Here is a 15,148-nt window from a genome sequence, read left to right on the forward strand (position 1 = left end):
TTTTGACAGGAAATGACGATCGGCGACGTCACGTTACGTTGCATCTTGGGTAGTTTGAGTATGAGTAGTAACCTCATGATGCATACCCATGTGTGCAGGGTGAAGAGGAAAGGTGAGAGTACCGTCCCCTGGGGGGGGCGCCTGTGCTGCAGACCACAGTGTTAACACAATGCCAAGGAGGAAAGACATCAGCAACGATCTCAGAGAAGCAGCTGCTGCTGCCCATCAACCTAAGAAGGGTTATAAGGCCGTTTCCAAACTATCTGGAGTCCATCATTCTACAGAGAGAAAGATTATTCACAAGTGGAAAACATTCAGGGCAGCTGTCAATCTTCCCAGGAGTGGACGTCCCAGCAAGGTCACCCCAAGGTCAGAAACCCAAGAGCTACATCTCAGACTCTGCAGGCCTCAGTTAGCATGTTAAAGGTTAAAGGTCATGACAGCACAGTTAGAAACAGACTGAACAGGTATGGCTTGTGTGGAAGGGCTGCAGGAGGAAGCCTCTCTTCTCTGGCTCCAGCTCACTCCTGTTTAACATAAATGTTTCGGAGCAAATTTAATCACATCTACATGTTGTTACACTAAACCAAAAACTGAGCCAGCTTATGAAAACAAAAGGATTATTCAGCACAGGAACCCTGAACTCTGGCCTGCTGTCAGCAGCTTTTCTGAATTTTGACCTCAGTCACTTGATGTTTGTCGCCTTAATGAGTTATTTTTTGGACTAATTTTTAACTTCTCAGACAAGCTTGAACCTTCTGCTTTTATCAAAACAAGGAAACATGAGCTGTTACTCATTTGGACTGATGATTGAGCTGAGAAAATAGAATATTGAGTTAGTTCAGGAGCTACAGTTTCTATGGGAAGAACAAGTAGAAAAATACCCTAAAAAGTTAAGTAAACCATAACAAATGATGCGTTTAACGTCATTGTAATGCCAGACACAAATCACAAAATATGAAAGCAAGTTTTAACAGATAAAAGGTTTTAATTGGTAGTAAATTATAATGAAAGCGATTGTTTTCCAGCATCTAAGTCTAATTATTGGCTGTACTTTCATGGATTCACCTCCACAGAAACCAAGGATCACTTGAACTGTTCTTTTTCATAAAAAAAAGCTTGTAAGATTCACAAAGATCTCTCACCAATCCTGAAAATTTCTGCTTTAAACTGCACTAAAAGGACAAGTTCAGAACCACAAATATGAAAAAGTTGGGCCGGTTTGAATAAAGCAGGAAAAGCTCAATAAATTCCACCTGAAAGTGAAATGTTCAGGTGGTCGTCGTAGCCTTTTTCCTTCCAAAAATCCTCTACACGTTCTTTTTTGTGATTAACATTTTTTATTTTCATTTTCATTATTTGAACAATACAATAACAACAGTATTGTTGTTTGCATACTATGTGATCGATGAGTATGAAGTATGTGGTTTCGAACACAGCCTTCGTCTTAAAACACAGATTCTTTTTAACGGCTCAATGATTTGAGATGACTGAAGAACCTCAACCTGCTGGAATTAACATCATTGATATTATTATTATTTTTACACCATTTCTTGCCCTAAATTGCTCCACTTTTTTTGGACCTAAAATATAAAACTGATGTGTGAAAACAAATTAAATAAAGTTAATGATACAAAACTGGAACCTTTTTGGGTCCATGCTGTCTATAATGAAATAAAATGAATGAATTAATATAAGTAAACTATAAAATTAGCTAAAATATAGTTAAAATACCACGAGGGCCCAACAAGAGGGCCCATAAATACTTCAGCTACACTGAGTTTTCTTTAGTAGAAGTCGAGGTAATTGGTTGTTGTGCATGATTTTGCGCCAGTAAAACACGGAAATCCGTAGAAACTAAACACTGAAATGAAACCATGATGTTTAACCCAGTTTGACCAAACCTGAACCACTGAATCGGGCTCCGTGTTGCAGCCCTTTACTCCTTTCCTTTGTTGCACTTCACAGACTTAGCGGCAGCCTCCAGAGGAGTGCGTCGCTCTCTGCATCAGCTGGCGTGTGCCTCATGTCCTGCGTGCTGCCAACCAGGTGTGGCCGGACACGCAGGTATCCGTGTGCTGCTCGTTAATTATTAAAAGCAGCCTCCACCTTCCAGTCACTCTGCAACCATATCATGTCGTTGCTGCTGCGCAGCCTGTAATTGTGCTTAAGTGTTTGATCCTCCTTGGCACCCTCATAACGCCTGCCGTTTGTTGGAATGAGACGTTGTGATGATGCAACATGTGAGCGTGACACAGACGGATCTGGTTCTGTGAGCTGCCAACATTTAGCTGAAGGTAAAACACCCGCTGAGCGCGTTTTATGCAACACAACGGCTCATTTCTTTTAGTTTATTCCGTAAATTTCATAGCTCATCCCACCAATTATCTTGTTACAAAGGGAACTTGGCAGTGGGTTGGATAAAGGAAGAAGAAATGAAAGCTTGTTCGTTTGAATGAATGTGCACGCTTAAAGATTTGAGTGACTCTACAACTGCAGCTCTTTGGGGATGTTCCAGGTGTGCAGTGGTGAGAAAACTGGAGAACCAGGGACGGGATCGTGGGCGGTACCGGCTAATTGATGCACACGGGAAGCAATGTTCCTACTTTAGCTCAAATTTCTGAGTAAACTACTTCTGTAGTTCATTTCTGCTCAGGGTGCCCATACTGATGTGTGTCCGCCGCTGTGAGCGCCGACTGTGGGCGTCACAACCGGAGGTGAACTGGTCTGATTGATTGAGTTCTCTTTAACACACATGTTTATTTCTGGGAAAAACATGGCAAAACGGCAAGCTGGCAGGGGCAGCTGCAGCTTACCACTTAAAGGGATAGTTCACCTCTTTTGACATGAAGCTGTATGACATCCCATATCAGCAACATCATTTCTGAACATCTTCTTACCCCCTGCTGCGTCCTGTGAGCAGAGTTCCAGCCTCGTTTTGGTGTTGATGAAGGTAGTCCGGCTAGTTGGCTGGGGCTTAAAAAATTAAGCGTTTTGCTTCTCAAAACAATATGCGTTCAAAAGAGTAATACATTTGCATCACAAAATGGTTCTCCAGGAAAAAGTCAGACCTCACAATCGCTTGGCCCTATTTTCTCTCCCTTCGTATCACTGCCTGCTGTGTAGACCGAGCAGACCGAGCAGCAAACACAGCCGCGCCTGTTACGGTGTTTGCTGCTCGGTCTGCACGGTCTACAATGTTCTCAGTCTACAAAATGTTCATAAATGATGTTGCTGATATGGGATGTCATACAGCTTCATGTCAAAAGAGGCGAACTATCCCTTTAATGTGGGAGCTCCTCTGGCACATGCCACATAGACATTGTTGCTCACCTGCCACACTGAGAGGGATTTAAGAACAGTTTGAGGAACACATTGATGAGTTTTAGGTGTTGACTCGGCGTCCGAAGTCTCAAAATCTGAATCCACTCAAACATCTGTAGGATTTGTTGAATAAATGCTTCCAATTCACAAAGGCCCCACCTCGAAACTTTAGAGGAGTTAAAGGATCTCCTGCTGACGGCTCGATGCCAGACGTCACAGCAAAGCTTCACAGGTCCAGTGGAACAAAAGGCGGACGTAAACTTATGGCTCATTTCTGGATCTAACCCGGTAACCTGCTTTTCCTGCTGCAATGAGTCAAAATGTCTCATTGTCACGATTATTTCAAAAGTCTCAGGCAAGTATGCAACAGAACAAGGGTTATTCTCATGTTTCAAGGAGCGCTGTTGGTGCGTAGAAGCAGCTAAAGTCTTTAACTTTTTATCAAATCAAATTTATTTGTAGCACATTTCATGTACAAACAATTCAAAGTGTTTTACATAAAATAAAAGCATTGCAGCAGGGAGTGGAAGAAGCATTAAAAATACATTAAAGAATATAAAGAGAAACAAATAAAATCATTTAAATGAATTTAAAAACAAGCAACAGTCCAGATAAATTCAAAGATATCGTGCAGATTTCATGCATAGACACATGAGAAAAGAAATGTTTTTAACCCGGATTTAAAAATGTCTCCATTTGGTGAAAGTTTAATCTCCACTTTAACCCAAGTCTCTGCATTGCTGTTCGACGGGGACAGAAAACAACAAAAAGCACGAGTACAGAGCACACAGATCAGTGATTTCCAGGCTCTACACGGCAGGTTGACCGGAGGCATTAGGACCCAGCGTGCCCCGTGCTCTTACAACCGAAGCCTCTGCTGCCTTCGCTCTCTCTCCGTCCTGCCGCCGGATAGAGAGAGAAGTTGCCTGCTGGATCTCTGCCTTCTCTTCTTTTTTTTCCTCTCTTTCCTCCTGTGGATGGATGCCCGGAGAGTCCCAGCATCCAGCAGCAGATGGAGGACTTCCACGGATCACCTGCGTTTACCTGAGAGCGCTGCCGCCGCCGCCGCCGCCGCATTGGGAGTAGTTTCCTCCTGAGTTTACTCTTCAAAGAAGTGACACAGGATTGTTGATCCTTTTTCCCTCTGGCTCCTCCTCCCCTTTTCTCTTTCACTCGCTCAGCTGTCACTCTGTCCGTCACTGTCAGGATATCCCCTTCCCTCTTTCTAGGGTTTCATAATGCAGCAGGATCTGTGCGAGGTCTGACTGTCACCCTGGGGTGGATTTCATCCCACTACCTGTTGGCGTTATCAGCGAGTAATGAAGGCTGCTTCGACACGGAGATAATGGCAGGTCACAGGTCGGGCAGAACTTTGAATAAGTAGTTATTTCTTCACCCTAAATCTTCTCCTGTTAGCTGAAGACAGTTTAGATTTTTTTTTTTTTTTTGGTGTCGTTCGGATCTGTTGGGACGTGTTGTCATGGGAAACGCAGCAGGAAGCTCAGATATTTCCCAGGGAAAGGAGGGCAAGGCGGCCACGCTGGGCCCCACGGGGTCCCAGAAACAAGCGGCCGGGGCGAAGCTGCCGGTTCCACCTGAGGCCGAGCTGGAGGAGCGCTTCAGTGCCGTTCTGGTGAGTCACGGTGTGCAGAAATGTTGTGCAGCATGTCAACTTCCAGATAGGCCAGAGAGCACAAGGCAGACAATACAGAGACGCCAAGAATGTGGAATATGTTGGAAATGTGCACGTCCTCAGGACAAGCTTATCATTGTGCCAGGTGCACAACGCCACTGTGGAAAGATACATAAGGAGCACTTTATGCTGGCCTGCGTGCCAAGATAAGGAAGCGGAATCTGTTTACAACTTAATAAAACTACGCCTCAGCTTTCTCTCACAGCTTCCGATCGGCTCACAGTGCTTTGTTTATTCTGTTGTTTCTCATCAAAGACGAGCTGAGGACGTCTTTCTGTTATCTTTGACACAATTCTCAGTACAATATGTAAGAAAAACAAAGTTCTCAGATATCAATCATCACAGATTTGGATGCCGCGTTTTCTCATAGAAAAAGATGACTTGCTCAGTAGTATTTGCATCAGTCTGTCCTGCTTTTCAGCACATGTGGGACGTTTACAAATTGAATTTCAATTAAAATCCAAAGCAGACCTAATCAGCCAACAGCAGTGTAGAAAAGCCCACCCGGACTATGTGCTTCCTTAAAACAAGAATTCTCTGATCTGACCTTAAAGTTGATATTGGATATAGATGCTAAGTGCTAAACTAGAGTACTTGTTAGCGTCCTTAATGTGGATTCCAGTTTGTTGGGGTCCTTCGTAAAAGACTTTGGACACGTCCATCCATTCGTTTTAAAGAGTTATTTGTGGAACACATTTAAAAAAACAACAGGAGCTGAAAGTCTCAAATTTCCCAACAGCTGCTTCATGAAAACAGAAGCTGCTCAAGACATTAGAGGCTCTCCCTCCTCTATTTCTGTACCTGGATCTTTGTGTGTCCAGGAGCATCTGTTTTGGCCGACCTCGGTGCTTTGACGGGGGTGTAATGAAGCAGGAATTTCACCACTTAGCCGGCCAATTTAGCAGCCTTAAAACGGGCAATAAAGCCATAAAATGACTTTCGGATTTTTAACACCCGACTTCTGGAACATTCTCCTAAACAAGATGCGATTCTTTGACCGTGACCTCGCCCGTCACTGAGCTTATTGTCTCTCGTTTGTAACAACATGAGCACAACAGGCTGAACTCATTCCACATGGACACGGCAACAACATTATGAAAAAGTCTTGACAAAGCAGCTATGTTCAATATGCCACCGGACGACTCGCACCATTATTATCTGCATTCCTCCTCTCATTCTCAGTCTTATCATCGGATCTCTGAGGTTTGTGATGGTGTTGATTTTGGCTCGTGCTGCTGAAGTGGAAAGGCGATCACTTAACACCCCAACAAATGCTTCCTCCTTCCAATGAGGCAGCTCGATCGATGAGTTTGAGCGGAAGACACTCCCTGTTTGAACAGAACCAGAATTGTAATAACCTCTGCAGAGGAGCTAATGTTTTATTCTCCCTCAGGGATTTATCTCCAAACCACTAAATATCTCTCCGTCTGCAGGGTGATTCCAAAGAATGTGTTTAAATCACTTTAAAGGGGACATAATATGCCCTTTTTTTTTTTTTTTTAACAGAGTTAGCTTAAGACTGTGGATGTGCAGCAGCCACTTTTTAACAATTTGACACAATTTTCTGGGGTTTTATTGAGACGTAAGAGACGGGCTTTGGTCAGAATACCTGTTGGTTTAAGCTCAGTGGCTCCTGTTTCAGCCCTGTTTTCACAGCTGTCTGTTAACAGCCTGTTTGGAGGGGTGGACACTTGGCAAATGCTCAACCCCGCCCACACTTCAGTGAGTGTGAGCAGTGAAGGCTCGTGTATACTTCGCAGCAGTGTGTCGCAGTGAGCTTGTCGCAGACACGACGCAGTTATTTTTGATTTATGCCTTGAAGCGCTGTCTGCGCTATGTTAATCCCACGCCACAACGCAAGAGGGACAATCACGAACAAGCTAGGATTGTGGTTGTTACGGTTACAGAGGTCATTCAACAACAATGGCGACTGGACGAATGCGCACTTTGATTGAGATGCAGCTGATCGATCTAGAGATAGAAGAAATATTGCTACTACTGGAGCTGGCAGAGAGGCGAAAGAAGCGTCACGGTTAGCACGGTTAGCGTCAGCCGGTTAGCAAACCGGAAATACGCATAGTGTAGAGCGGATGTAGAGTTGACCAATCAGAGGCCTCCTTTCCCTCCTCCCTGCGGCAATGTCTGCGGCACTGTCTGCGGCACTGTCTGCGGCACTGTCTGCGGCACTGTCTGCGGTGAGTTACAATTTTGAGGAGGTGCACCAGAGTGTCTGCGTTAACTGCGACACACGCAGACGACCTGGTTTCCGAGTATAAATCAGGCTTGTTAGGTCCAGAGGACCTCACACCGGTGTAATCAGTCATTTTTGCCAATAATCAGCCCATTACGCTCTGCTTCTTACCTTGATCTTACACTGCCTCCACTTTTAACAAGACCTGAGATGGGATTAGTTACAAGAGCCCAATATATCAGTCTGGATTTAACAGATGTGAAGCTATGCTAATGTAGCATTTGTCTTTCAGCAGCCAAATACTGCTCATCATGACTTAACAACGCCAGACGAGAGCCATAAATGGAGCTGATAAGCTAATCATTAATTCCACTGCTGCACTCATTTGACCAGTTGTTCAATCAAGAGGCCACTGTTTCGTGTCATGATGTCAGCTGAAATCAATCGACTCAGTGGACGGATTCAGATGTTGGCGTCACGACGTGTTCGGCGCGCAGACGGGACACGACTTTAGAGAGCCGGTTGGGTTTCCAGTGGCAAAGCTAACCTGAAGCTAACTTTTAATGTTGCTTTATACTAAACATCAAACTTCTTCAGGGAGAAAAACAACTGAGCTATTCTTTCTCTGATAGGAAATGAATATATTTTGAGTAAGATTTTCATTTCTTTTCAGTGTTTTTCATGAACTATGTTCATACTACTACTTTTACCTCTTAAAAGTAGTATTTGTATCAGCTTATCATCCTTTTTCAGCCCTTATGGGACATTTCCAAAGTGAATTACAGTTAAATTCCAAACCAGGCCAGAGGTTTTCAGGCTTTCTATGTGAGATATCGGCCATGTTTGTTTTTTGCTGCCCTGAAACTGCAAATATTCAATGAATATTCAGCAAAAATTGCTTTAAATACGTTGCCTAATGTAATTTTATCCCATTATTACATGAAAAATGCTCGCTCTCATCCTCCTGTCCTCAAATTCATGAATCACTGCTTGTACACTCGATTAAAAATAATAAAGCAAGGCCTAAAAAGTCGGACAGAATGATCTCCTTTCTCATATAAAGGATGGTCAGATGTTTTCTATGCTAAAGGAGATAATTAAGGAGCAACTTTTCTTCGTATTCAGAGAAGTCAGACGGCTGTTATCACGGCTGCTAACAGGAGAAACTTCCGGGTCATTTTACAAGAATCGGATGTTCAGCTAGGCCCTGTAGTTAGGGAGGATGGTGTCTCCGAGTCCTCTTCCTCTGGGACAATGCAGTTAGTTTTATTTTAAATGAATTCCTTCATTTCATTTCAACATTTCAGCCCCAAAAAAAACCACATACTGTGTGTGAAACCTTTTTATTTTATAGTTTTAACATCTAAAATGTTGAAAAATTGACATTCAGTCTGACATTGTTAGTATTTTAAACCTGTTGGATTCATCACGAACCCTTTTTAAACTCGTCCTGTCTGCAGTTTCACCACCTCTCATTCAGGAGTTCGGTGTTTTTTCCTGTGATGTAGATCCAGTCGGGCTGCAGTGGAGGGATTCGTTGTGAGTTGTGGGGTCGGGGGGGCGACAACTGCATTGAATTAATGCTCCAGCTGCTGCAGGGTGTGTGTGTTCAAAGAAAAACAAGCATCACTCTGCAGCAGTTTAGCTGCAACAGATCCCGTTCCTCCCCGTTTTGTTTTTGCTACGTCACCGCTGTATCCCACCAAATATAGATCACCCCTCCCCAACACACATCTTCAGCTGAGTGTGCAGAACAAATCTCCTCTGTTTAGTGGAGAAGAAACTCCGTCTGCATACAAAACAGCTGCTACAAAGAGCAGAGTGTGCCTCTCATGTGTGCATCTTGTATAAGAAATGAGCCGGCGGGTTTCTGTGCGAGCTGCGTTTATTGATCTTTATTCCTGTCTGCGTCACAATCGATATGAAATCCACAGGCAAAGAGAGATTCTGACAAAGTGAGTGTTCAGAGGCTTCAGCGCCATCCAAATTTACTCCGAGCGCTCTCCCTCAGTGTTTTACATAAAGCTTTGCATATTTCCCAGCAGCGAATGCGGCAGTGGGTGGAATTGTAAATGTACATCTGTGAATTTGTGTGCTGAGTACACGGGCTCGGGAAAGTGGAAATGAGACGGGGAGGAAACTTTGTCTCATTAGCTCTGCGCTTTAAGGAGCTTTGAATTATTTTTTTTTTTTTACAAGATATCAGAGACACCAGCTGTGCTTTAAATCCACACGTTCTGTGAGTTTTTTTTGCCCTGTAACGAGTTTTACGGTGAAATATTACTGCATAATGGTCACAGACATCGATAAATGAGCCTCAGCAATCTGCTCATTGTTGAAGAAACACCCACAAACTGAAATAAAACCAGGGTCCAGATGCATAAAACTCTGTAGTTTCACGAGTAAAACAGTGTAAAAACAGAAAAGTGCATCCATATTCTTTTCTCCAGATTTGTAAAGCGTCATTCATTGTGAAGTTGTACCCACGAGCATGAGCCACAGTTTTAATTTCAATTCAATTTTATTTATATAGCGCCAAATACAACAATGTCATCTCAGGGCACTTAAATAATAAAGTCCAATTCAAGCCAATTGGAGTTCAATTCATTGTAATCATAATTATTTATAAAATAATCCAATTCATTCATATAGAGCCAATTCAAAAACAATTCACTTCCATCTGTAACCATGAACTGACGAAGACGCTCCCCAACTTCATCATTTGTGTCATAAAACATCACTAAATGGACAGAATGAAAGAAACCGCAAAGACGGACAATTTTCTTTTTTTATAATGCACACTTTTTATTGAAGTTTAACACAAATAATACAGACAGGGAGAGATCAATTCACTCAATCAGGAACCATCTAGGTCAGAAATATGCTCCCTGTCATGAACGGATTTAGTATAAAAACAAAAAGAACAAAAACAAAACAAACAAAAAACTAAATACAAAAAAAAACAAAACAAAAAAAAACATAGACCACCACTCTGATACTTCTCAACAGACAAACACAATAAATCATTGACAGCACTACATTAACAAGGCAACCAGTAGCCTAACTTACAGACAACCAGGCTCCAAGTAAACATATATTGATCCAGTTGGGAGTATGTCACCCTCACGTAGCGCTTTGCCATTGTTGTAGTCCATTCTTCATAAGGAGGGGGGTATCTCCTCCTCCAGTGTCTTAGTAGTATCCGTTTAGCTGTTGTGAGAGCCAAAATAATCCATCTTTTCTCAAAACACGACAACTTAAGCTCAGTGGTCGATCCCAAGATAGCCAGTTTTGCAGAAATGTGGAATCTTTTGTGCAAGACTTCAAATATAATCTGATGAATGTTATTGCACCAGTATATGTAGTATCGAAGCACCACTCCCGTCACATCTCCAGCAAGAGTCCGCTGGTATTAAGTTCCAAAGACGGCCAATTTGACCAAATCTTAGACACTTCGTCGGTCTTATTTCTCATGTTGTTGCGTAACTTAAAGGACAACGTCGCACACCATCGATGCATGTTCAGTCAGAGGCTTCTTCAGCTCCGCTGTAACAGAGAGATACGGGAGGTCATTCCTGCCAGCAGCAAAAAACTCTGCACAATGACATGTTTTACGACTAATAACTGTTTTTGTTTCTTTAAGTTGGCTTAAAAACGTTCTCAAAGCAGAAAGCTGTGATTTTTCTGCTTTGTTTCACATACATTAGGAGTTACTTTGGGTTCAAATGAAGGTTTAATATCCATGTAACAGAATATCTGCAGTGGACTGACTGTGGGTCAAATAAAAGAGGCAGTTGAAAAATGATTGAGCGCACGTTTAGTCATTATTTATGTTCCAGACAGACGCTGCGTCGTCGGGGCCAGGAGCCCATAGATTTAGCTGTGCTCATTGGGTTTATGGGAACACAATAACTCCATCGACCCGTCTTTTTGGGGCAGTCGGCACATTCAGGGGGCATCGCCATGCACGAGTCAACTCGCTGCCTCCTGCAGTCACTGATGACTTAGCAGCAGGTGGAAAGGCGCCCGGTTTTACTCCCCAACACCACTTCAATCGGCTCGGTTTAAGAGGCCGTCGTCGTGCAGGTTGCCATGGAGAGTAGCATCTCCAGAGTGCACGCTTTCACACTTTGTGTGGTCTTTGTGGGGAGCTGGAGATGAAAATGAAGCTCATTCAAATGTGAAACTGGAGTCCCTCACAGGTTTTACACTGTTGTCACACAACAGGACATGATGTGATTATCTGATCTGATATTTGATACGGAAGCAAACACGTCCAGCTCTTTTGTTCTTCTCTTCTACAACTGGCAAATCTGCTCTTTCAGGACGCAAGCTGTGCAAAAACAAAGCAACAAACCTTTAATATATCTATTTAATATGGTAAATGGTTTCGATCAAATTTATCAAAGGAAGCTTCTTGTATTTTGTGAGAGAAACCGAACTGATTAAGATTTTAAACAAAGATTAAATTCATAAAATAAGACGTCAAAGTTGCAAATAAGTTAATTTTTTGTCAAAATAACGAGTAAAAGTTGAGATTGAAAGTTAACAGAAGGTTTAAAACTGCAGCTTACATCTCGTCATGTGACCGTGTCATCGATTAGCGTCTCATGCGACCGTCAGAGCGTCCACATTCGATGCTTCGCTGTCTGAAGATGTACAACATCCAAGGTGGGGATGGATGGAGGGAGAGTTTCATCCCAGCTGCCATTGTCTGAGAGGTGGTCCAGTCTCCTCAGAACAACTTGTAACATGGTTTCAGTTTAGTTTTACGCAGCTCGCAGACAGTGTTGCTCTTTAAACTCCAGATTCATAGAAGCCAAAGCGCTGCTGGCGCTGGTCGTGTTTCACGCTCAGCCGTCTCCTCGTGGCGCTTTCATGTGTTCGCCATTCGTCAACGACCCGGGTGCGCTTCTATGTTCGGCCTTTTGCGTTCCCTTAAAATCAGGTTATCAGTTAACATGAAGAAAATGTAAACTTGATTCAGAACCGTCACCACACATAAAAAACTGTCTGCTGTCCACTGAAAAATGTCGTCTTTAAAGAAATAAAACCTTTATTTTACCTAATAATTCTATTTATTAGCGCTGGGCAACGATTAAAATGTTTAATCTAATTAATCACATGATTTTCTGATTAATCACGATTAATCGCATTTGTATGCAGAATCCAAAAATGGATCCAAAAGTAGTGTATAGCTTTCAGCATTTGGTTTTATTTTAAATGTGCTGCCATATGAATGAAAGTGCCATAACATTTGTTGTGCAAACACACTTTTAACATCAGCATCTTTCTGTAGTTTTTATGTAGAAGCCTCGCTCCACTGTCTGTTTCCTTGAATGACTTGCTGCTATCAGTTGTGTGTTTTGCCTTTAAGTGATATTTTAGACTGGAACTACTACGCTGAGAAGACAATTCAACTTGGCAGTGTTTACAGATGACTTTGGTTCTGTCGACTCCGCCGTCTGGAAGAACTTTAAAATGAAAATGGCTGAGTAAAAGTTCCGTACCCTTCTCCATGTTTGGTGGATCCGCCGATTACTTTCTTTTCCTGTTCCGCAGCAGACAGCAACAGACTTTTACAAAATAAAAGCCTGTGAGCAGCAGACTTTTACAAAATAAAAGCTTGTGAGCAACAGACTTTTACAAAATAAAAGCCTGTGAGCAACAGACTTTTACAAAATAAAAGCCTGTGAGCAACAGACTTTTACAAAATAAATAATAAAACCTGCGCTAATGCGCGATAAAATATTTGTCGGCGTTCAATAATTAACGAGTTAACTCGACCAGCCCTACTATTTATATTTATATGTTTAAGAACTTAATAAATACCGACCCATGTCGAGTCATCTTATGACTCATATTAGTAAAGTTATCCTGTAGTTTATTTTGTTTTACAGACAGAAAGCTAACCACACTAATCCACCCTGCTGCTGTGAATCATGGAAAAGAAGTTCAAGTTGGGCAGAAAATATCAGACGTTGCACCAAACTCTTTAAACCGAGGAGACGAAACACTCGAGCCTTACAGATGACCCTCGGTTGGTTCAGAGGCTTCATGCTCATTAAGTTTACCACCGATATCACATTTTGTTCAGATTGACGGTCAAAGCAGCAATGCTGCAGCAACAGGCTCGATGACAGCAGATCACATCATCTTTAGAAGCCTTTCTTTCTTTAGAAGAACAACCCCTGATTGGGCCACTCGGAGACGGCGTTTGTGTTCGCATCTTAATGCCACTTCGTGTTCAAGATGGAGCATCAGAGCCTGAACTTCACCTCTGATGAGTCCATCAAACCCAGCCGAGTGTCATCTGAACTCTGCTTTAGTGGAAACGATGCGAATCCAAGCAAAATGAGATCTTCTGATCTTCTTCAGATTGATTAGCGACCCTTAAAAATACAGAAAATTCTTTTTCTTCTTCGTTTTACATGTCGGATCTACTTAAATTCTCTTTTTGTGCCCTCGAACCTCAGTATTTGCACAGAACTGCAGCTCCTAATGATACTCGGCCCGGTGTTGGGAATGAAAGAGGCTGTTTTTTTTTTTTTGTTTTTTTTTAGAAAGTGGAAAACGGGGTTTGGTTTGTGGTCCGACACTGACTTCATGTCAGTCGAGTCACGCTAATGTGGCTGGTCCACCCAAGATGACAGACTGCGTCGGTACCGACTGAGATGAGACGACTAACAGACATGTATTTAAGACGTATTTTAGGGATTAAACTGTAAATTAGGGGATAACTTCCCTCTGCAAAATGAACAGATGCAGACCTGGAATCCTCTATGGGTACCAACAAATCCGCCGTTTCCTTTTCAGAGAAATAAAAACCGCCCAGAACTCCAGAAATAAGAAAAGCATAACTGGTAAACCATATAAAGGCTTTCTCTCATAGAATAAAAACTCAACCGATTACATGAGAGAGTGCTGGGAAAGGGACACGAGGCTTCAGACATGAGTAACTCAGCTGAAAAACGTAGTTTTTCTGTTATCCCAATCCAGAAATCCTGGCACATCATGCACATATTTTCTGTTTTTTACTGAAAAGTGACACATTTCTGGAGGGGGTTTACTGATTTTAATCTTTGACACTTGACCTTCCTGTACCTTGGAATCGTACCTGAGATGCCTGAGTACGAGTGACACGGATCTCTGGAATATGTGTCATGGCTGCAAGTAGAAATAAACTATTACAAAGTGTTGGTCACGGCCTAATCCAACTGAAAGTCGTACACAGAGTTCACTTTACTAAGGCTCGGTTTGTGAAGATTTATCCGAACCTTGACTCATTATGCCCCCGATGTAGGGGTCAACCTGCAGATTTACTGCACATGTTCTGGCTACGTTCGAACCCTTCTACCTTTTGGACAAGTATTTTTAAAGCTCTCAGGGAGATGTTTGGAACCCGATTAGATCCCGACCCGATTTGTGCCCTCTTTGGTGTAACATCTGAGGAGTCTCGAGCTGCCCTACCGACTAAAGCCTGTGTTGTCATAGCTTTCACTACTACTCCTTGTGAGACGCTTGATCCTTTTCAAATGGAAGCAACACACACACCTCCATCCTTTTCTCACTGGGTCAAAGATATCATGTACTTCTTAAAGATCCAGTACACACTTAAAGGATCCTCCCAAATCATTTCTCAAGCTATGGAGGCCCTTTCTTGATTATTGACTCCTTAAACCAGTGATCTCACTATTTTTTTCACAAGAGCCACATTGGCAGCAAAATCAAGGGAAGAGCCACTTTTACGACGACATACTAAAGTCCCCTTTTGCAAATATGCATTTCTACATATAAAACATCCCACAAAAAAAGAAACAACACCGCCTATACATTTTCAATTAAGACCACATTTACCTTAATACTGGGATGAGTGGAAGCTGGCGTGCATGTCCTCGACTTTCTTCATGTTGTATTTGTAGTTTGTTGTTGTAATCATA

The 15,148-nt window shown here is 42.5% G+C and overlaps 1 protein-coding gene across 3 annotated transcripts in view; it reads left to right on the plus strand.

Annotated features, from left to right (window-relative positions):
• Positions 1 to 4,214: 4,214 nt before the first annotated feature.
• Positions 4,215 to 15,148, plus strand: part of fmnl1b (formin-like 1b) — a 50,842-nt gene continuing 39,908 nt past the window's right edge. Inside the window, exons 1-2 of one of the 3 annotated variants that reach the window (XM_075457004.1) lie at positions 4,217 to 4,683; positions 4,821 to 4,957. Coding sequence is in view for 2 of the 3 variants with exons in the window: in XM_075457003.1 (XP_075313118.1) it covers positions 4,805 to 4,957 (153 nt within the window). In the remaining variant the exon portion in view is untranslated. Of the gene's footprint in view, positions 4,958 to 15,148 lie in introns of all 3 variants that reach the window. The other 2 variants (XM_075457003.1, XM_075457002.1) reach the window with 2 other exon arrangements.

Source organism: Odontesthes bonariensis, chromosome 23 (assembly GCF_027942865.1).
Source record: "Odontesthes bonariensis isolate fOdoBon6 chromosome 23, fOdoBon6.hap1, whole genome shotgun sequence".
Classification (NCBI taxonomy): Eukaryota; Metazoa; Chordata; class Actinopteri; order Atheriniformes; family Atherinopsidae; genus Odontesthes; species Odontesthes bonariensis.